The sequence below is a fragment of the Periophthalmus magnuspinnatus genome, chromosome 13, assembly GCF_009829125.3.
Source record: "Periophthalmus magnuspinnatus isolate fPerMag1 chromosome 13, fPerMag1.2.pri, whole genome shotgun sequence".
Lineage (NCBI taxonomy): Eukaryota > Metazoa > Chordata > Actinopteri > Gobiiformes > Gobiidae > Periophthalmus > Periophthalmus magnuspinnatus.
This window is the reverse complement of record NC_047138.1, coordinates 7573053-7595601: the sequence shown is the minus strand read 5'-3', so window position 1 is coordinate 7595601 and position 22549 is coordinate 7573053. Positions and strand designations below refer to the sequence as shown.

Here is a 22549-nt window from a genome sequence, read left to right as displayed (position 1 = left end):
CATGTATAAAAAAAAGCCCTTCTATGTTGTTACTCTTATTAAAATATATGATGTGCCCTACAACAGAAAAGATGAGTCTAAAGAGCCAATTGTTGAAGTTCGAACGGAAGACGAATGCACAGCCAACCACAACGCAGCAGGCCCCACAGAGCCTAGTGAGACCACGCCCCTCACAGAGCCAGAGTAAGTGCAGCTGACCTGCGGCGCGCGGCCCTTTAACTCTCCTTTTGAGCTGTGTACAATGCACTCCACTTCAAAGAATCATTCTCTTTAACAGACCGGCTGATTTGGCCTCCATTAATGTGCACTGTGAAAAGTCCGGGTCATTCTTGAGTGGAGTCCACTGAACTGTGTTGCTTTTTGTATTTACTCCCATTCAAAGGGATTATCGCACTTTATGTTTTTTTCTCCAGTCATCGGAGAATGTTCTGATCTAAAGGTTGAAGCAATACCAGTTAAAGACAGCGAATTTTCAGCATTTACAGTGTGGTCAACTCATGAAATCATTTGACAACCACTGAAAGCCATTATTCATGCAGACTATATGGAAAAGTACATAAAAAATTGTCACTGGTACTGTTTAACCATAGTGCTGTAGCTCTTAGTAGCCTCTTTCTAGTATTAGTTTTCTAGTCCGTGTACCATGTTGTGTGTATGGGGTGTATCCTTTATGGTCCACTCACAGCATGATGCCTTTTTTATTTCGGTTAATTGGCCTAATATGTGCTTTTTTCAGTTGCTTTGTCTCTACTCGTGTGGTGTTGTAACTAAACCTGTGCATGCCGGTCCGAGCCACCTTCCTCCGTCACAGTCACCCTGGTGTCTAGTCTGTGTGTCTCTGTTCTTTCCCTGCTCTCAGGCTGGCGGCTTACACTGCTGCTCTGGCACTGGACACGCTCTCCTCAGCCACAGCCACTGCAACTCTCGACCCCGCCCAGGACAGCCCCTCTAGCGAGACCACCACCCTCACCTGTAGTCTGTCCACTCCTGCCAACGAGCCCGCACACGCTCCCGTCACCGTGGCAACCCCATGTGCCGAATCCGACACTGCCCCGCCAACACCTGTCAACTCTTCTACTGACGACGCACAAAAAATAGAGCCACCAGTACAGCCCGAAAAGGCAGACAAACCAAGTCCATTAGTTTTGGATCAGAAAGACAGTACCGTCCCAGAGGAGCAGCCTAAACTCAACACTCCTCCTTCTACCCCGGATCGGACTAAAGATCCTAAATCTGTCACGCCAATACCACCAAAGCGACGCTTCTCTCCCAAACTTATGGCGGCAAAGCATGCGAGAAATAGCCCCCCTGTCTCCCCGCTCGCTGCCTCTTCCCCTTCTGCCTCTCCCACATTGAGGAAACCCGCTCCCAGTCCACCAGGGCCCCAGAAGGCTGAACCAGCAAACACAGTAGCCTTAGATGCACTGACCACAGCTAACACTGCCTCCCATCCTGCTCCTACTGCCCCAAACCAAAATGCACACAGCACTGCCCCCGAGAGTAGCTTTAATAATTATAAACCGTATGACCAAATGGATGACTATAACGTTACCAAAAATGCTCCTTCAGTTAATCATGGCAACCCCAGCCCGGATACTGAAGACACTGCCCCTCTAGTTGCAGATGTCCCTACAGGGCACGCTGCTAATTCCAGTCTCAATACCTCAAACAACCTCTTTGCAATGCATCCCAACACGTATGATTTGTTAACTCCCGAAGCTCCCAGCCCACACCTCACTGGCTTGGAAAGTCCCGACATAGAGTTAGAGTTCGGGGACAGGACAGAGAGGCTGTCATCGCCCCCTGCTGACCTGATTAGCCTAGACAGCCCGCCCTCTGATCCTGCTCTGCCCAATGGAGACGGAGCAGACCCCTCATCAGAGACTCTGGCCAAGACCGCTCCTCCTCCTGTCAGCGATGAGTACGGCTCCCTCTAGAGGTTTATCTGTGTGTGTGTTTGTGTGCGAGTGTGCGTGTGTATGCCCATTCATTCACCACCGCATCCTGCCATTGACTACGCACTAAAGTAATGGTTAATTCGGCAATGACAGTATTATTGGTATTATTAGTTCAATGTTGTGCTGTGAATGAAAAAAGATGTCTTGGTTTTTCTGTTTTATGCTTGTGTGTGTCATTCTCCATTTCGGGGTGGTTTACTAGACCCACCAGAATGGGCTTTCCCTCTAAATTAAGTAGGCTAGTTATGTATATAAATATATCTGTTTAAAAAAACACCAAGTGACATCATACCTTGTTAATCACTTAATAAGCCAGGCTTTGTCTCTATATCTAAAATGTCACTTTTTCTGAAGTGTTTTTTTTTCTTTTGTCGTTCACATAGAACATAATACATGTTATAATTAATTTATACACAATAAGCAGTATAATGAGCAATAAGCAAATGAAACACAGCTAAGACCTTGGCTTTTACAATGGAACTACAAGTTACAAGTTAATATCACCCACTGTAGAGGCTTGTTAGCTACATAAAAAATAAAAATAATAATAAAGCCAATTCCCATTTTTTTCCTATGACAAGCTTTTTGTCTATTTTCCCTACTGTCAAGGTGGTGAAGAAATATGTAATAAGATGTCCAAGTATATAAGGCGTCTTCTTACATATTGGGTGAAAATGTCATATGAATACATGGCTAAAATGTTAGCAGCTAATGTTAATTGTGTTCAAATGTTAATTTTTGTTCTTAAAGTAATTCATCTTTACAATAATTGAACATCTTCCCCTTTTACCCTTTCAGGCACTTTTTCTCAGATGAAACAGGCAAACTGGAGGAGGCCGAGTTAACAAACGCCTTGGCAGAGATCTCTACAGGACACAACAGTATCATACAGACTGAGAGCAAAGCATGATGGGACATGACCATTTTCCAAACACGGACATTTCAAAACTGCAGAGTTTTGATTTCCAGTGCCCTTAACTTCATTTTATAAAATCACAACTCTTGTTTGAATGCACCTCAGTGTGCTCTTTATGGGTCACATTACATGTTTACTACACCCTGGAAGTGTAGGTCATAAGAGATTTATTTTATTTTTATATTATTTTATGTACTCGCACAGGATAAATGGTAACTATCTTATAATATCTGCCTGGCAAAATATCAAATACACTAATAACAGTTCTTTTTTATGTAGTTATGGGTTAAACTGCCGTTGTGCACAACCATTGAATTATTATGAAAAGATGTAAAAAAGGACTATACATACTATATAAATATAAATATATATATATATATATATAAATAGAGATTATTTTTCTTATGTTCATGTTCTCCTGTTCAGATGTACATTGTTGCTTTTTTGTTTGAATTGTGAGTTAGTGTTATTGGAGCTTGTTCTGCATGTCTGACCTGTAAGGTTGTACTATTCTGTTTACAATGGTTGGTGTTACAGCTTGTCTTCTACAGGAATGCTGTAGGTGTGTGGATTATACCATATCTGATCAATAAAGTTATAGAAAAGTCTAGATGGAAATAGTAGACCATATCTCTGTGGTAAATTCAAAATAAAATATTTAGCATCAAACTATTTATTGATGCTCCTTAATATTTACTTCATATCTACATAAAAAACAACAATAAAAAGCCACTGAACTACCCTCACAAATACATTGGTGAACTTGACAGTACTGTTTTTGGTAAAGCCTTGGGATAAGTTCAAGTGCTACTAATTCAGTCTCACTTGAGTAAATCAAAAGTTGGGCTTTTTTTAGTTGTGAAAATTGTATCTTGTAAAAAAGAACAGTTTTGTTTCCATTCCTGCCTGCAAGCTTGTGCACTGCGCCTGTGTGTCAATAGACTGTCTTGTCCTCAGTTTTAATAATAATCTGCATAGCGTTGTTGTGACAGATTTAGTCTATTCTTTTTTTAGTATTCTGAATGAATAGAACTAAAGTGTAATAAATGAACTAACATGGTGTGGTGTATAATATGTCTGTCACAGCACTACAACTTGCAGCTGTATTGAAAGAAGGTGTACCGTGGCATGATTTCAATCTTTTTATAAAAACTGTGCTTAAAATATACGTCCACGTTTGGGCAGACTCATCCCATAGACAAATAGTTTTAACAAATCAATTTTCCTTAAATGTTCTATATTATTATTTTTTTTTGTACAAAATTCCCCAATTTTATTATTATTATTTTTGTATTAATTAATTAGTTAAAATAATTATTATTTTCAAATCAGCTTTGACCAGATGAATAAATGTACAGCATTTGTATTGGGTCAGAACAAAAAGGATGGACATAGGCCTAATGGAGCTCATCGTAGAAATCTTCCACATTTGCAAAACCATATTCCTTGTCTGTCTCAACTTCAAACGTATTTTATTTAATCTTATATCTGTTCTGTACAGTCTGGGTGCTAACCCATCTTCTAAATAAAAAAAGGCTAATTCCAAAGGCGTCTGGCGCATTTTGTTCATTTCTACCCTCTAATGTCACCGCATGTAGTGCTCCGCTTTGGCCAGTAGATGGCAGTCGCAGCCCTCTGATTGGTGCGTCTTGTTTTCGCCATGTCATGGGCGCACTGGACTATTAACAGAAAGGTTACAGTGCAATCAGGTTATTTTGGGCAGTGCATTCTTCGGGACACTTGTTCAGATTGCACTGGGGCAAACAAGCACGTGGTTATATAATGCATGTTTGAGTATGAGTCAAGTTAACTCTTCCCGGGTTAGATGTCAAAATATTGAGTGGGGAACTAGAGTGAGGTATTTTCAGCAGAGCATGCCTTCAGCTAATGTGACATGAGCCTCAAACGGGTGCTGTGTCAACAGTGTCCGTGACCACAGAAGACCGCGGTGACCTGACGAAGCATCCTGTTTCAGACATGCGACTAAAAGGCCCCGCTTCACCTCACTTCACTTTTCACTTCGCCTAAATACAACTCCTGCAGCCGGCTCCGCTCCGGCACTTGTGTTTGCCCTTTTGAATTGAAAGTGGCTAACCTGGTGGCCTGTCAGTCTTCAGATGCCCTGCAGATGTCTCTGATTGCAGCAGGAGCGCAGAGGAGCAGAGGGCGATCACTCAGAGCCCTGACGTCGGCCGCTCATGATCTGCAGCCGGTCAAGACAACGGCAAAGTACCGTCATCACTCAGGTAATGACGGAAGGCCCCTTTCACTATAAAACACACTGTTTTACGGCATCTTCGGCCTAAACGACCTTTTATACAACACCGGTGTGACGTAACAAGAAGTCTGTTTTTTTTGTTGTTTTTTTTTTTTGTTAATTCCTCCGTCTTAATTCTTTAAGTTTTATTATATTTCTTACTATTGAATCACTCAATCAGTTTGAAAAATGAATTTCAGTGCACACTGGGGCAGTGCTTTAAGTTGTTGTGCATGTGGTTTAAGTTGTTTCCAGCTCTGTTTGGGTTTTGGCCCTGACCCTTCACCAAATGTCTCTACGCTCTCTATCCCCATTTCACACAACAGCTTTCTAATCCAATAAAGCCTTCAGCCAGAGCATCTGACAAATAAATAAATACAACATTATTATTATTATTATTATTATTATTATTATTATTATTATTATTATTATTATTATTATTATTAATGATGATGATAATAATAATAATAATAATAATAACAACAACACATTAATTAATATTTAATTTATATATTTGTGAGTTTTATGCAGCCTAAAACTGTTATATGTTAGCACAGCAAGCTTTGAAAAAAAAGGAAATAAAAAATAATAAATGATAATAGGACATGATGTATTATCATAATATATTTTTACACTAAATTAGACCTCAAAACAATACGAATGGAGTACTTTCCCAAATAAAGAAAACGAAATAATGTCACATTTACACAGTTTATCTTGAAGTGCATGATACATAAACTTAGGCTATAACCTAAAATAATATTGAAATTGGGCCGAACAAATTTTAAAGATTTTTTTTTTTTTTTTACATGTAGAGCAAAATGCAATTTCACAAAGCACCGAAGAAAAAAAAAGAAAAAGCAAGACTATTTTAAATCGTAGCATTTTGAATAGCTCTTTATTCCTCACATTTCCGTGCAGTCTTTTCCTTTTCCTTCACATTTCTCTCAGAGCCAGAGCCTCGTGCCTGTTTTATTTTGAAGTCTTTCCCCGGATGTGGGGGCTTCCCTGTGGGGCTTGACAGTGGCGGCTGGCTCATGATTTGCTTACTTGAAGCAGGAGTGAGTTTGGAGCGCGTACTGTGAAATGTGTAAGCATGATGTTGCCTGGATAATCAGCGGAGGGCGAGAGGACGTGGAGGTAGGAACAACTGTCACTGCGCACTTTTATTACACTACACTGTCCACGGAGGAAACTAACAATTTAACTCGGGTCATTCCGGAGCGTGAACTAGAATGACTTTTCAGTGCTTGTCTGTTTATTTGAAAATGTATTCTACTTTGTTAAATACTGACTGAGGGATTGTGTAGCGTAAAGCGTGTCAAAAGAAACTGACAGGACTCATGTCAAACTAAATGCCTAAAATGAGAGAGGAATGCATGCGTTTTGGACATGTCTCCTTGCAGACAACAGGCGGTTTGTCATCGCCGGGGCAGACAGGGAACTGCACGAGTCTGAGCTCAAGGTTCATTTCAACTATTCGGATTTTCACCGCGCGTATTTCATGTGCACCTGATGCGCGCGGATGGGGAGGCTGGAGTTGGGGCTTCACCCGCATCAGTCTGTTACCGCTAGACTCAGAGACACTGGGGTTTTGGATAGGCTACAGCTATTATAATCACACAAATCCCTCTAACAGACCCGTCTCCGCTCCTCTACCCCCATCCATTACCACACGCTCATCAATTAAATACTTTGATAACTTATTTAGGGATTTTTAGCGGAGCGATTTAATTGTCTTTAACACGTCTAATCACGAAGACGTGCAGCCTAAATGAACTAATGAGCCTCGAGGGCGGCTGGTAATAGCGGGCCTACCTGTTGAGTGCGGAGATGTGTGTGAGGCGCTTGATAAATTGAAGCGTCACCTCTCAGTATGCAGACGTTATTACAGCGACGTGACCGCGCGCAACGAGACCTCCGAATATAATCACCTCTAGTGGAAACTGTTGCTCTAGTCTGCGCTTATCGACCATGCAGCCCCTGCCTCCTGTCCGCTCTTTAATTAAAATACATAGGCAAACACATATAGGGGCTGGAATAGGCTGCTAGAGCTGTTTTCAAATGCTTGGACTGTAGTTTAAAATCTCATTGGAAAACTTACAAAGAAATATAGTTGTGTACTTTTAATGTGTTGAGCTGTGTGTAATTAAATGTGCTTTGTGTCACAATGTAACTGAGACAGGTGCTAATGATCCTGTGATCCTGCACAAGCCACAGACCACAGACAGCTGAGGCCCACAGAACCAGGCGGGACAGCACCTGATGCGTGGCTGGGGCCGGGCTCCGAGAGGAAAAGGCTCTTACAAACATGGGTGTGCTCCAGCTCCACAATCCTTCTCACTCCAGCACTTTGCTGCACCGAGCTAATCAGATGCGTCTCACTGGCACCTTGTGCGATGTCATCATCACAGTGGATGGCCAGGAGTTCCCAGCGCACCGCACGGTCCTGGCCTGCACCAGCAAGATGTTTGAGATCCTGTTCCATCGCAGCAGTCTGCGATACGCACTGGACTTCCTGTCCCCCAAGACCTTCCAGCAGATCCTGGAATACGCTTACACTGCCTCTCTGCAGGCCACCGCTGAGGACCTGGATGATCTGTTGTACGCTGCAGAGATCCTAGAGATAGAGTATCTGGAGGAGCAGTGCCTCAAGGTGCTGGAGACCATTCAGCATGAGGAGAGCCATGATGTAGCCCTGAAAAACCACAGTTCCACAGACCACAGCGAGCCACGCACCCGCCACTGGAGACAAATGCTAATGTCAAAGAAGCATTCCATACAGGATGGGCCTGTGCGCACCACCCCCTCTGTCCTGCACCAGCTAGCCCTGTACCACATGTCCGACAGAAGTCCCACTCACATGGAGCAAAACAACACACCACTGAGCCCGAAACAGCTCCAAGAGGGGGCGCCCAAGACTACCCACGAGTCGCCCTTAGAGCTGTCCCAGGTGACCTCTCTGGACCCTGACAGCATTAAGTGTGAGAGCATGCAGGTGGATGAATCTGAGGTGAGCCAAGGCCGGCCTTCCAGCCCAGACCAGGGGAGCGGTGTCTCAGAACAGCCTCATGATGAGGGGCCCGGGACCCCCCTGAGGAGCAGTGTCATCACCAGTGCTCGAGAGTTGCACTCTAGTCCCGAGCATGGAGGAGCTGCGGCCAATGCTCTGGACTCTTTCCCTGGGATAGCAGAGAAACATATGACCTCTGTTTACTCGATGACTGGCAACCACACAGGGGATGGGATGATCCCAGTGTCAATGGCCCCACCCTTGGGTGTCTCACTGGACCCTAGGGCCTACGGTGGCCTGTTGCACCAGGGTCTGCTCCACCGAGAACTGCTGAACCGCCTGGGCCAGTTCGCGGTAGGAATGAGGCAGGAGGGCCAGAGCCAGAGCCAGTGCTGTGGTGAATGTGGGCTCCAGCTGCACAGCCGCCAGGCCATGGAGCAGCACAGGTAACTCACACTAACACATAATGAGTGTCCCGCATTTATTCATTATTATATTATATACGTAAAATTAAAATAGTGGATGTTGTTTGGTGCCATGTATTAAATAGTTTTGTAATAAAAAAAAAAAAAAACAGAATTTTTTAAGATAAAAAAAAATTGGAAAGGAGTGGCAAAAAACAATCAAGAGTAAAAAAACATGGTAGCTGTTGTGGTAAATATGTAAATGTATTCTCAGGGACACCTGCACTCATGTCTTGAAAAGACGCATCGGCGAGTAAGACTTGGGTCTTTGTGAAAGATTTGATGTAAGGAGCCTTGGCGTCACATAACGTTGTTTTATACAAAGGCATACTTTTTAAATTCTGTTTGATTATTTGTGCAGAAGCATGTCTCACACAACAGGCTGTCTCCCAGGCTATTTGATATGCATTCCTTTGCATCAGGCGCGAGAAGCCTCTCAGCAGGGACCGGCTGGACGCTCCGGCTTGATGATGGATAACTTCTGCCTCCAAACCCGCTGTGTTGTTTTGTTTATTTCTCTTTTATTTATGAGTCTGACAGATGAGATTTTGTCATTGTACACAAAAACTTAGCAAAGCACACAGACTAGCTCAATGACAGCTCTAATTATCCTGATTTTAGATGGTAATAATTGCGATGGCTTGGCGGCGTTTTACTCATCACTAATCATTACAAACAAAACAGCCTTTGAGTGGTGTATCCTTATGTGCAGCTAACCCATCATTAGTGTGGTGCTGCAGCCTGTAGTGCCCCCTGTAGGGTCTGACTGACACCAGCCCTTTCTGGAGCTGTGGCTCAAGTGCTCAGCGACACGAGCGCCCGTCCTGTGAGGTATTTACTGCGCGTGGTTCTTACTCACTCACGCACACACGCATCATGTCCGCGGGTCCAAGCAGCCTCCTGGTGCCTCTGCTTCAGGATGTCAGGAAGTTGGTGTGTGGAACCAGGTCACTGAGCATTCACCTGGTCTGCATGCTGACATTTGAGAGTTGTTTGAGGACACACCATTCCTCACAGAAAAAATTATTTGTTGTTGAGTGAGGAGCAAATTAAAAGTACAGTTTAATGTAAAAGAGGGATATAGATATTTTGTTATAATCCAATTCTGGCAGGCAATTTGTATATTGAACATTTTTTGTCATATTTTGAAGCTAGTGGTTTTCTCACATGTTGTCGTCATTGTCCCAATGTTGGTTAGTAGTTTCACGTACGTTAAAAAAGCTCTTTGTACTATTTTGACCACGCTAGTTTTTAGGTCATTTGTTCATCTGTTAGTGGGGTGATCCAAGGATAACAGTACAGATGCCTTGCATGCTTGGATGTGTGTGATATGATATGATATGAGGTTTTGCCGGCGGAGCTTCAGCGAATCATCTTCTTTTCATTGCAGTTACAAGGGAAGTGTATATGCGCACACTCCGTGTTTAGCTCAGATGTAATTTCGCATGCATTAGTGTGTGGTGTGTGTGCGCGAGTGTGCTGTCTTGTAGCGCTGGCGGGTGGAGGCGCACGTTTGTCGGCACTCTGAAATTAGCCAGATATCCTATTGTCTGTGTTCTTTTAGCATTCATGCGTTGTGATTCACAACTCCAAGGGCCTCTTATACTAATGATGCTGCATTCAGTGAGGGATTCTTGCCTGAATTAAAACATGCTCCTCTTGTTACGAGGACAATGACGCTTGTGGATTTTGGAGACCTGACAGATGAAAAGCACCCAGACTTTTTATCATTCCAGTTGTGTTTCTGATAACACTCTCACTTTGGTGTTTGTCTGTCCACAGGAGGCTGCACTCTGAGGAGAAGGGCCACGGCTGTGAGTTCTGCGGTAAACACTTTCAGGACAGCATGAGGCTCAGGATGCACATGTTGTCTCATACAGGTACAAAGTCACACTCCTCACACAATCCACTGCTTATTAAGTCTCAATAGTGCCTCCTTTCAGATGCACCTGTTCCATACCACTCGCCCCTCCCCAGCAGACACACTCCCAGTTAGTGCAGCTCCGAATCCTTGGATCATGCTTTCTGTTCATGCTTAGGCTTGTGCACCTCTCCTCCCTCCTGCCTCCCGCTGCAGCCTCTTGCTTGAATCGTTCCAGTGTTTTTTTGGAGACTTTGGCAGCAGGCCAGCCCGGCCCCTTCTGAGTGATGACATCATGAGCTGCCGGCAGGCCTGGGTGTTCTGCCAGTGTTCCGAAGCGTGTGTGATGGCTCGCTCGCAGATGTGTGTCCAGGAACACACTGTACCCAAATGCAGACTTAATCAGACCTGACTGCTCTCCCAGCTACTTTATCCAAAATAAAGGCCGAGGAGCGAGGGTGGTGAGGGGGCCTAAAAATGAAACTAAAACAGGATGAATCCACAGTAGGAATATGTACAGACAAGGCCAGGTCCCCGTCCTGTCTCTTCTTCTGACAAGTGTTTGGGAATGACATACTGCTGACAGATAAAAGAAAGTCTGTTTCTTTAAACTGATCTTAAAGCGCTTCACCTGAGTCGGCCCCACTTCAGTATCTCCGTAACCCTAACCACACTTCTAGCCTTTCCCCTCACACCTCAACATCACGCTCAACTCTTCAATCGCCTCTGACATGTAACAGCAGCACCTTTAACCTTGTTTGATTTCTTTGCATAAAGTCACAATCCTGATATGTCACCCCTTAATACTACAAAGAAAGATGTGTATCTCATTTCTTTGGCGCTGTGTATTTTGGTATAGCAGCCTTAGATCCCGCTGGTTGCTAAGGAGCGAGTGCTCCACCGCTCTAATGGGCTGATTTGGTATTCAGCTCGATGCTGGCTCTTATTTTGGTATGCCAGACAAAGTGTTTTGATGGAGGACGATTGCAGCCGCGTCTGGAGACAGTTTGATGGTTTATGGATGAGAGCACACTCCGTGCCTTTGACTGCACAAGACAATGCACTATGTTCTCTTCTTCCCTTATCACAGAATCACACACAGCACAACATACCACACTGGACAGCGCCACACAACATCAGCATCTACACACTTGTATTTTTATTACTATATCAAACTATTTGCCACCAAGTTTTATTTTTGACTGTGTAACAAAACGCACGCTCCAAACAGTAACTGTTTGTTTTCAGAAATGGTTGTTTTTAAAAATGAACAGATTGGGGCTTTTTATTATTTGTGCAGCACTGGGAACAGTGGCACACTGTCTGTGTACAGCGCAAGAGTTGAAAGAGGACCACATTTAGGCTGGAGCGCTCAGAGTTCCCAAAGCTTGTGGGTGTTTTAATGAGTCATTTTAACTTCATTTAAAGCCAGCTGAGCAGAAAATAGATCAGTGAATGAGCCCTGGGCCAGTATGGATCTGCAACCGATTTACATCTCTGTGAGAGCCAGCCCACATCCCCACAGCTGTGTGTGTGTTCAGGTGTGAGGAGCAGCGCACACTAAAGTCTTCATCAGAATAGACAAGGGCATTCCAGAGGTGAGCCACCAGGTGCCGGTCCACTGACCGCAGTGGGATTTGACTCTCAGTATTTCTGATGAAGAGTGCGCTGCAGGCGCAGTCTGCAGACAGGGCCATAGACAGGACCATAGACAGAACCATAGACCAAACCATAGACAGGACCAAAGACAGAACCGGAGCTTGTTCTTCAGGTTTGGAGCCTGCTGCTGCTGTGGATTTGATAACAGGCCTGTAAATAAATGTGTTCAGTGTGCCCCCTTTCCCTAAAAGAGCAAGGCCGATGCCGCTTGTCTGCTGCCTTTGTTTGCCCTGAGTTGTGTTTTTATGGCACTTTCCTCCATTGAACTCTGCGCAGTAACTTCCTTGTGTTAACACCTGAAAGCCACAAGTGCGTAAAGTCACTCTTTTGGTGACTTCTGAATTAGGGTTCCTTTGTTCTTTCCTTCTGGCCTTTTGCTCAACTTTAATGCTAAATTACTCCAATTTCTAAAGTACTGTCTAAAACATTTCTCACTTCCCCACAGCTCCTGCTGAAGCGCTAGTTTGTGATCAGTGTGCGGCCACATTCTCCTCTGAAGATGCCCTGGAAGCCCACAGACAAACGCACACAGGTATTTCATACAGCACTTCTTTTATTATTGTTCTTAACCTGAACAGAGCCAGTACCCAACTGCACTGTAAAGAGCCCTGTGATTATGGCTCCAAATGTGTTTGTCATGCTCTGGCTGGGTTAAACTGTTCCTGTTATGATGCTCCATAATTTATCAACACAGAGGTGGGAGGCCCTCTCACATGTCACCCACTAATATCTCTCGGCATCCACAGCCACTGAATGCCACTTTGCCATAACACCAACGTCACAGTTTTAAAGGAACACACACCCCAGCCAGATCACCATATAATAAATTCTACAACTTTTAATTGGAGAAGAAAAGTTTCTATCAAAAATCAAAAATTATAATAACAGCAATAATCAAACAGTTACTTAGACTCTTTTTCTACATATGTTAAATCCTCAAGTACTCAATCCAAGTGTATTATTTTGGCATTAAGTGAAAAACACATGTATCTTTACGTATGGAGCTTTTATAGGTTTAAAAATATGTTCAGCTTGGTCTGTAATGACAGGATATTGTTGTACATTAAAGCTGCCAGGGCCCACACCTTTTCTGCTACTGTCAGAGAAAGGCGATCAGCCTCTCAGGCGCATTGGCATGTAACTGTAACTCCGGGTGGCACACACAGAATGAATAGTTAATGCATGTGGACATGGAGGGGTGTTAACGATGCCCAGAAGTTTCTACCCTCATCTCCTGAGGTTGTAAACATCGCCAGCTCAGTTTCAGCTTGGCATCAGATCCACAGCTGTAGATCAGGCAATACTCCTCTATTTTGTCATGGCCTCAGTTTGCTATATGTCTCGGCCAATATTCTATGCAGTTTGTTGCACACTACACATTGAGCTTAACTGTCAAATTGTCCATTGTGTAGAGTAATATGGTTTTGGTATGGTGTTATGCAAGCCAAATCAGCTTCCTCCAGGCACATTAACACTTGAGTTACATGTTTCCCCTTCAGATCCTTTGGCAGAAACATAATACTATATGGGAGACGTGTTGTGGAGCAGTTGGGTAACACTGGCTATGGGACTCGTTTACAGTGAAAGTCTCTAATCATTTTGATATGTCAGGAGGTGAATGGCCTTTGGTTGGTTTAGAGAGATCAAAGGGAGGGGGGGCAGTAGCAGGGGCAGGGGCTGTGAGGACTTCCTGAGGGCAGCAGGATGGCTGCTGGTGTTGGATGCCAGGACTGGAAGAAAAACATCATGTGCTCCTGTTTACTCCTCACCACAGCCCTGTCATAGTCTCCTCTGACCTACTTGTCAGTGCCCAAAATATAAGAATGGATCTGTCTCCGAACTGCTCTCACAACAAAGGAGTTTGTTTCATCAGAGAAGTCGAGGCTTTGGGGCATTTGCTTTCAATTTGAGAGAGCTCATGGCACGAGCTTATCTACAGCAGCCACTGAAATGGACTATATGCTTTAGCTAACTATTCTGCCACCTCGCCTTTAAGGCAAAGGCCAAAAGAGTGCTGCTTTTGTGTACGCACAGCAGCTGCACTGTTTCCACACATTACCGGCTGCTTTGCCAAGTGAATAATATTACCTTCTGTCCAATCCCTAATTAAACGGTCCTGTGGCCCATTGAATAACAGCCTACCTTTAAAATGGAGCCTTCCTAATTGTGTAGCTGCCATCATAGCACAACTATAAATGGCCACTTGTAACTTGTAATAATTAAACCAAATTAACCTTGTTGATAGTTCTCTTTGTCTTAATTAGCACTGTGAAGGGACTTTGAGGTAAAGACAAAATTAGGGAAACTGTAACATTCCAGGAACTGAAGCTGCAGCTAACACGCTGTCGTATTGTGTGACCTCATTGAACTGGTCCATGGAATGGTGGTTAAACACAAGCAACGTATCTCTTGTTGTATTAATAATTGAGATGGTTGTTCCTCACTCGGGTAGATTAGCAGAGCACAGTGATGGCCTGGGGTTATTTAAGGTACTGTAGTGTTTGTGTGTTGTGTCCACGAGAAGCAGCCTGAATACAGTAGCATGAATGCACAAGGGTCATATGAGGTCGGGGGCCTAATGATCTGGATTCTGTGACTCTGAGGGCTTAACATGGGGATATGATATTGGTGTGGTGGTCGCAATGAATGTACTGCACTAACAAGACATTTATAGGGTCTTGATACATTTCACTTATTCATTAGGATTATCAATAATGCAATGACACTGCGTCAAAAATAAACACGTTTTGTTTACTTAAAATATTTTTCTTTGTAACATTATTTCCATCTGTTGAAGTTTAAATAAAAAGGCACTTTGATAAACTGCTGTACTTATGAAGCTTACTCCAAATTTTAGATTAACACACAAGATTCATAGAGGTTGTCAGTGGTCTTGTTCAATTTGCAGAGAGTTTACTTCCAGATTCTCAGGGTGGGAAAACTTTTGTGTGATGCTTGAAAAGAAACAGGCTGTGCTTATTTGTGAATGAAGGGATTAGCTTGAACACTTCACCCCAACAAGGATCATGATCCTATCTGGTTGCCTAGACACATGGTTTTGTTTCTTAGGCAGCGTGAGAGCCTGGCGGGCTCCCACCTCAGTTGGACTGAGTAAGTGGCAGATGTATGAAAGCAGACCATGTTAAATCACATGAGTATACACATAGTGTCACTGTGGATGGCATAACAACCTCCAATCGCCCTCAATTACCCAACTTAATTTAAATGCCCATTAAGCAAGCAGCTCAATAATGTAAGAAATGTACATTTTTGTTTTGACCTGGCAAATTCTCACTATTCAGCCTGCTTCCCACAGGCACAATGCACAGTCAACTCTCTGGCCATTCAGGAATACCATTGATTACATGGTATTTGCCCCATTGAGGGGCAAAGGTCAGGGGTCACCCAGTGCCTTAAACCTAAATCCCAGGCCCATTGTCTGGTTAAGGGTGAGAAAGCAGGGGGCAGTGATGGCCAACTTTAGGGCTTATTCTCTCATAAAGAAGCACCTCCGCACTTATTACTGGAGCTTACTGGAAAGACGACAACCGGGAACTCTTTTGTCTCCAAGGATCACACCATTGAACAGCAAGACAAAATACATGCCACCACAAATATTTCATTGTCTTGCGAGTTTTATGTTTAGACTTGGCTTTATTTTTGTTATTTTTATTTCCAGTGAAGGTTGTGCAGAAAGAAAATGAAGCAACTTGTGAGCTTTTGTCACCATGTGTCAGCCTGAGATCTAGAGTGAGGTTTGGTGACAGAATATTTGTCACTGTCTCTGCTCATGTTGGAGGATTCTTGGTGACAGAAAAAAACGCATATAGATCAAGGAGTGTCTGGGAGTCTCGACACTTTACCTCCACTCCATTGTAAATAACTTAACTTAACTTTTAGAATAGACAACTCTGTGTTTAAAGCAGCAGAGCAGCCTTGAAAGTACATATATTATGCATTCTATGTATAAATAATGCTTCATTTTTTTATTCTGCAAATGAATTAAATAACTTTGAAGTATCTAAAGCAAAGGATGTGTTATTCAGTCTGACAAAGACTCTGCTTTCAGCTCACCACTGGGCATGTTAAAGCAGAGGCACTCCCCCTGCTGACCTCCAAGTGTATTGCAGTGTTATTGGGAGTAGATCAGCTTCTATAACAGCATAAAAAGCAGGAAAACCTGTTGAGTTTGGACATGTGTTAAATGTGTGCTATTTTTAGATCCATGATGATTCTGCAGTCTGAGTTAAGCATGACTAAGGCAGAAGGTAATGCTGTTTCACGAATGAAAGGATTTCCTATATGGTCAGCAGAGGAGAGGTGGGAGCAGAGGCTGTGTGAACGGTGGGGGGAGGGCTTTTGTCTTCCACTAAAATATTGTGATCCACGGGTGAGAGAAAGCCGTGGTCATTAGGCAACAACATAAAGACAGGGATTGTAGGAGCTGCACAAGGAACCTATGACTAATGGGCTTGGTCAATGAGGGCCTGAACCTCATTGTGTCCCTTTGTGCTAAAGTCCACAGGCTAAGCCCTGAACAGGTGGAGTTCAGTCCAGCAGATCGCCTCCCTGCAGGACTGTTAGGATCAGGGAATGCCTTTCATCCTGTCTTCTTTCTGTTAATGATTACGGATCATCAGTTGTATTAGTGCTGAACAATGCTAATATTAAAATACAGAAGTGTTTGAAAAGCACCAAAAATGTTCAAATGTTCATTTACACTTAATTGTACTTTTACACACAAAAAAAGTTAGAAATTGTAATGTGGTTTCATACAATACATGATGTGAATGTACGTGATTACATTTCCTTTCTTCTTTGAAAAGCCTTGTCTGTTAACTTGATTGAACCTAAAGCAAGTGTCTGACACTCTTCCCTCTTAGTATGAGTGTGCTGTATCCTTTTCCCCGCGTTAATTCCAATTTAATTGCCAGTTGCCTCAAGGCACTTCAATAACAGTAACAAATGATTTGATTTAGTGGACCTCATCAGACTGCATTTTAAATGCGACACAGCAACCCCACTTGAATTCCAATGAAGTGCTGGCACAGTCTTCTGTTTACTAATGATCCTCCGCTGGAGATGTCTGATTGAATCTGAGTCAGGACCAATGGGAGCTGCTAGCATTGTAAATGATCTGCAACCTGAGCAGACAGAGAAATAAGCAGCCCATAATCTCACATTAGAGCTTTAGTCTCACTCCCATGAACACGACTAGTTAACCACTCGTTAAGTCGGACTCCTATGGTGTGCATTCATGTCGATGCCAGTATGAATGTGGCTGCTGTCATACACAGCTTGTATTTCAAGCACTGAGAGCATGACAGCCAATGGATCTTCACATAGCCATTCTGACTTGAAGTAGTGTGCCAGCGTCTGCCTATCTGTATTCCTCTCCACACTCGGTGCAACAGGAAAGCAGCCCCAAAGAGATGCCAGGTCACACACAGGATTAAACTGGATTGTGTTTTTTCCTGCAGTCCTGCCTTTAATGGCTTGATATCACTGCTTAACATTCAGCACAGAGCACATGGTGTAGGCATCATTTAGGGTGGAGTCACTATCTGCTGCTCTTTGAGCGCACAGACAGAGGACTTCATAGGCTGAGGCTGACTCCTGATGGGGAATGAAGAGAATAATTACACATCTAACACACCAGGAAGGAGCCATTGATTCTGTGATTGGCATGCTGTGCATTGTGTGGGAAATTCTTAAAGAAAACAATGTCTTTGATGGTTTAAAATAGAACATGTAAAGAGTTGAAAGTGCCTGTGGGCTTTCAGGAGAGTTAGTTTAGGTGCAGGCACTTGCTCTTTGAAAGAAGCTTTTCCCTCAGAGGACTCACACAAAGTTGAAGTGACCCAGTTTCCCCACTTAAGGCCCTGTACTGAAATAACTGTGTCTTGTGCGTTCTCCAGGGACTGACATGGCGGTGTTCTGTCTGCTGTGTGCAAAGCGCTTCCAGACTCAGAAGGCCCTGCAGCAGCACATGGAGGTCCACACTGGCATGCACAGCTACATCTGCAGCCACTGCGAGCGCCCGTTCCCCAGCCACACCACACTCAAAAGACACTTGCGCTCACACACAGGTAAGACCTCTGACACAATAGTCTTTAAAGACACAGTGGTAAAATCATTGGGGACAAAGGAAGACAATGGCATTTTATTTTTAGACATGGGGTTATTTCTGTAGATTATCAGCTTTAGAGTTGAGCTGCTTTTGTATGCAGCCTCTTCCACCCTGATTTGTCTTTTTCTATAAGATGATGACTCACCTCTCTGATGACAGCACTGTACCGTTATGGCCGGTGCGTATTTTGGGCAATTTCATCCTGTTTATATTTTGGGTTCTTAGACAGCCTTTGGGCTTCTGCAATTCACGGCTGTCAGTTCTACTGTGGTTCACCCAAAATGATAGAGGAAACCCAAATAAATATTGAAAGAAAAGCAAATGGAAATGACTTGTCTGTGTGTTCTACCGAGGGTGAGTCTTAGTGCCGCAGGAGACGGAGAGATATTTACTGCCAAGATGTCCCCCTTTCTTCTTTTACCTTAAATAACACTCGCAGCTGTCAGGACGACTTGATGTCTAGACAGGAGAAATACATAATTGATGTGAAGAGACAGAAGTGAAGGGAGTTTTGGCCATGGCAGCGTATCTTGTTTGTATGCCTTTCTGCTTGGAAGTAACATTTTGTAAATGTCATCTGCTCCACAGTGGGGTGGGGGATCGGGGAGAATCGGCCTGTAATGAGGAGAGCAATGTATCCTCTGACTTGGCTGTTGCTGTGGACACTGAGATAATGAGGCACATAGGTCATTGGAGATGAGTCAAACTCTCAGCCTAGGAGAGAAATAGATTCTACAGTATAGAACAGAGCACATCAGGCCTGGAGCACTTGTATCAGCTATTAGCTGACAGCCAAGGGGAGTGTTTCATGGATGACCATCAGGGCATGACAGAGCAAAGAGATTGGCATGACCACATATGACCGGTGTATGTGTGCAAACAGCACTGTGTGTGTGTGCCTGTTTCAGGAGACCACCCCTTTGAGTGTGAGTTCTGTGGGAGCTGCTTCAGAGATGATGGCACACTGAGGGGCCACAAGCGCATCCACACTGGAGAGAAGCCTTATGAGTGCAATGGCTGCGGCAAGAGGTTCAGCCTCAAACACCAGCTGGAGACACACTACCGCGTGCACACAGGTCCAGCTCATTTTGTGTTACAACCTTTATTCAGATATCTTTGATTCATATTTAAATCGTTAGATAATTTTAGGGAGGATATTTTTTACATTGAAATGTGAAGAAAACATCTTTTATTTATCATATTTTAGGGGAGAAGCCATTTGAGTGTAAGTTGTGTCATCAGCGCTCAAGAGACTATTCAGCGATGATCAAGCACCTGCGCACTCACAATGGAGCATCTCCATACCAGTGCACCATCTGCCAGGACTTCTGCCCCAGCCTGGCCGCCATGCAGAAGCACATGAAGGGCCACAACCCCGAGGAGGTGCCCCCCGACTGGAGGATAGAGAAGACCTACCTGTACGTCTGTTATGTCTAAGCAGGACTTGGACTGATCACACTGACACAATCACACTCCCTGTTCAATGATTTTTAAGGAAGTTTTTAGAACTGAAAAACAGGGAATTATAGTTTACAAGAGAATAACATTGTTTTGATTGACAATGTTTATTGTGGTAACCTGTATATGTAGGTGGATTTTTTTTTTTTTTATCTGACTGGGTCAGGTATAAAGAACTTGGGCTAAACAAACCATGATAGTAGGTTACAACGGAAACAGCTGAAGCTGAAGTTTTGTCTGTTTAAAACGTAAAGGAAATTAAGTGTTAAATTTAAGACATTTCTTCAAAATAAGCAAAAACTCTGTGATAATCATGTGATAGATATTGCTGTTTGTTGTTGTGTTACTATAGTCCTGGTTCACACAGGACTGAACCTACAATCCATCTGTACTATTAGAGAAAATAACCATGGCTGCCACTGCCTGTGTGTAGCAGGAGAGCTTGTCACTTTCAGGATTGTGCATCATCTACAGGTCACATTTATTCCATGAAAGCTTCTTTGAGTTAACATTTTCTCCAGTTCTGTTTTTCTGCTTTGGTTTTATTTTTGGAGTTGTTCATTTTGTGCATGTTTTACTTGAATGGCTGCCATGTTTTGACCTCATAAGCTTGAAATATTTAACTGCCTTGTCTATCTTGCAGTGGGTGTTCGTTCAAGCTCACACTTTTAAGTTTCTTGCAATGTAGTTGGTTTGCTATATATGTGTTTCTTACCAAATATGTGCTGGTGTGTATCACAGGCAGCATCTCAAGATGATTTATAGTAGAGCAAGCTCTACCTCTGATTTTATTTTAAACCTACTGAAATTAGTTTGTCAAAACATTAATTTTCTTACTACCACCATTCAAAGTTTGATGGTCAACAATGTGTAAAAATGCCTCATGGCCTAATGTGTAGTTTTTTATTGTTACCTATATAGTACATATAGATGTCTTACAAAATCAAGAATCAGAATTTTCTATGAAAAGTTAAGAAAATGTGAAAATGAGTTTTTTTCAATATGAAAAAATCTGACATTGTGTCATGAGCAGGTAATTGTTAATTGTAGTGTAGCTGTACTGTACAACTTGTCACGTTATTCCCTTATGTGAGCCTTACCGGCCTTATAGAGTTGAACTTGTTGTATTTTTGTATCACAGTAATTTGCTATTTGTTTACATTTGGTATGATTTGAGAGACATCTTACTGTGTGTTTTGTAAGTGTTGATACGACCCCTCCCTCGTGCCTCTTTTATAAGTAGAGCCTTGATGTGCTGAGTACATGGGTCTGTGCTATTGGTAGATGTTTCTGAGTGTTTGTTTATTGTTACTTAATTCAAATAGACTGCCATGTAGATCCACTCGTCTGAACATTGCAACTGGAAGCAACAAACTGTGATAGTGGCTGATACTCTGATGCAAGTTACAAGCAATTTCAATGTAAAAAGTCCACACTTGTCTCAAATATGTAGTTATTTTAAAGTGACAATAGACTGAGATCTTAAAATGAAACCAGTGAGTAAAACAAACCTTGGCGTCTGTGGGCATCCTCATGCCTTTTAAGTAGCCAACAACACTCAGTGCCATGAAAATACACATTCACTGTATCCACATGAACATGCACTAATGGAAATCCAATGGACCAAAAGAAACAGAGCACTTTGTGTGAAAAGGGGTTTTCTTTGATCTCTCTATGTTGTGATAATGCAGATGTCCTTTTATTTGATGTGTTCTACAAGGATGTGACTAGCATTGTTTAGATTTTGTCAATGTCTGTCTACCTCAGGGCCAGATCAAAGCTCGACCTGGTGTCCAATCAGGGTTGTTCTTCTTGCCATGTGTGCAGTAAACTCTCTCTTCATTACAGCTTTGTAACACAGTGTGTGAAAGTGTTATCCTCTGTGTGGATTCAGGCACAACTCTGTATGCATCAGTGTTCAGTGGCATGGTTCAAAAAAGAATAAAACTGTTTACCATTTTATGCACATCGTGTGTTTTTGTCTGTACTCACTGTTCTTTGTTTGCTGCTAACAGATTACAGCCAAAACCTTCCCAGTATCATCTTAAGTCGTTTACAAAGTTTGTGTGTCCTCTGGGTGACTTGTAAACAGCTGGACTGGATCCCAGCTCTATGGTGACCTTTGATACAGAGGAGCAAAGCCACAGCTGGAGCCCGCAACAAGTGCAAATGTGAAGAAGAGAAGATGACTAAATCAAGTGTGTCTTAAGTCAGACCTTAGGAGACTACTCCAGGCCCCTATATTACAAGTGGACAGCAGCTAGTGTGTTCAACTGTTGTCCTATACTTATGGCCTTTATTTGTTAAATCATTCATTTTTGCTGTAAAGTAGCCCTTGAGAGCACTACAAATGTTTTATTATGCAATCTATTTCCTGGGCCCACCACTGCAACCTGCACTGTTTACTGTTTTCCTTGTAAATAATGGGAGCACTCAAAAGCCCAAAAGGTTTCTCCAAGACACAAAACAATTACCACAAATATAAGGATTGAGTTTTATGGCAATCCTGCATGTTAGCCTGAAAAATGACGATAGTTAATGCTGCACATTTTTAATCACGATTTAGTTGCAAATGGTCAAAAAACAGTACTTAAAAAGGATAGTATAGCACATTACATTACACATTAGACTTCACTTCGTCAACAAATCCACAAGATATTAACCGGCTTCATTGATAATTGATAATATTGTGATTTTCTTTTAAAGGCGCGCTATGTAACCACCTGCTTGCGTCCATGGAGATATTAGATGTTATTGCTTTTGGTGATACTTCTAAACCAAACCGGTCAGATCTGTGGAAAGGAAGGCTCGCTCACAATAAGAATGTATATTT

General features: G+C 42.9%; 2 protein-coding genes across 7 annotated transcripts in view; both read left to right on the top strand.

Annotated features, from left to right (window-relative positions):
- The window catches only part of ncam1b (neural cell adhesion molecule 1b), a 44671-nt gene extending 41146 nt beyond the window's left edge, over nucleotides 1-3525 (top strand). For 3 of the 4 annotated variants that reach the window (XM_033977016.2, XM_033977018.2, XM_033977017.2), the window contains 3 exons: nucleotides 67-183; nucleotides 860-1921; nucleotides 2757-3525. In XM_033977016.2, the coding sequence (XP_033832907.1) occupies nucleotides 67-183; nucleotides 860-1921; nucleotides 2757-2868 (1291 nt within the window). In that variant the 3' untranslated portion in view covers nucleotides 2869-3525. The remainder of the gene's footprint in view (nucleotides 1-66; nucleotides 184-859; nucleotides 1922-2756) is intronic. The other variant, XM_033977020.2, reaches the window with a different exon arrangement.
- A 1191-nt stretch (nucleotides 3526-4716) lies between these two features.
- Nucleotides 4717-21673, top strand: zbtb16b (zinc finger and BTB domain containing 16b). Of its 3 annotated transcripts, none has more exons than XM_033976499.2 (7): nucleotides 4717-5120; nucleotides 7317-8590; nucleotides 10391-10488; nucleotides 12574-12660; nucleotides 18047-18217; nucleotides 19167-19334; nucleotides 19466-21673. In XM_033976499.2, exons 2-7 carry the CDS (start codon nucleotides 7443-7445, stop codon nucleotides 19693-19695), a joined length of 1902 nt encoding a protein of 633 aa, XP_033832390.1. In that variant the 5' UTR covers nucleotides 4717-5120; nucleotides 7317-7442; the 3' UTR covers nucleotides 19696-21673. The 3 variants fall into 3 exon arrangements, with proteins under 3 accessions (XP_033832390.1, XP_033832391.1, XP_033832388.1); XM_033976500.2 differs by lacking the exon at nucleotides 4717-5120 and adding an exon at nucleotides 6072-6271 and having other exon boundaries at nucleotides 7352-8590; XM_033976497.2 differs by lacking the exon at nucleotides 4717-5120 and adding an exon at nucleotides 6072-6271.
- The last annotated feature ends 876 nt before the right edge of the window (nucleotides 21674-22549 follow it).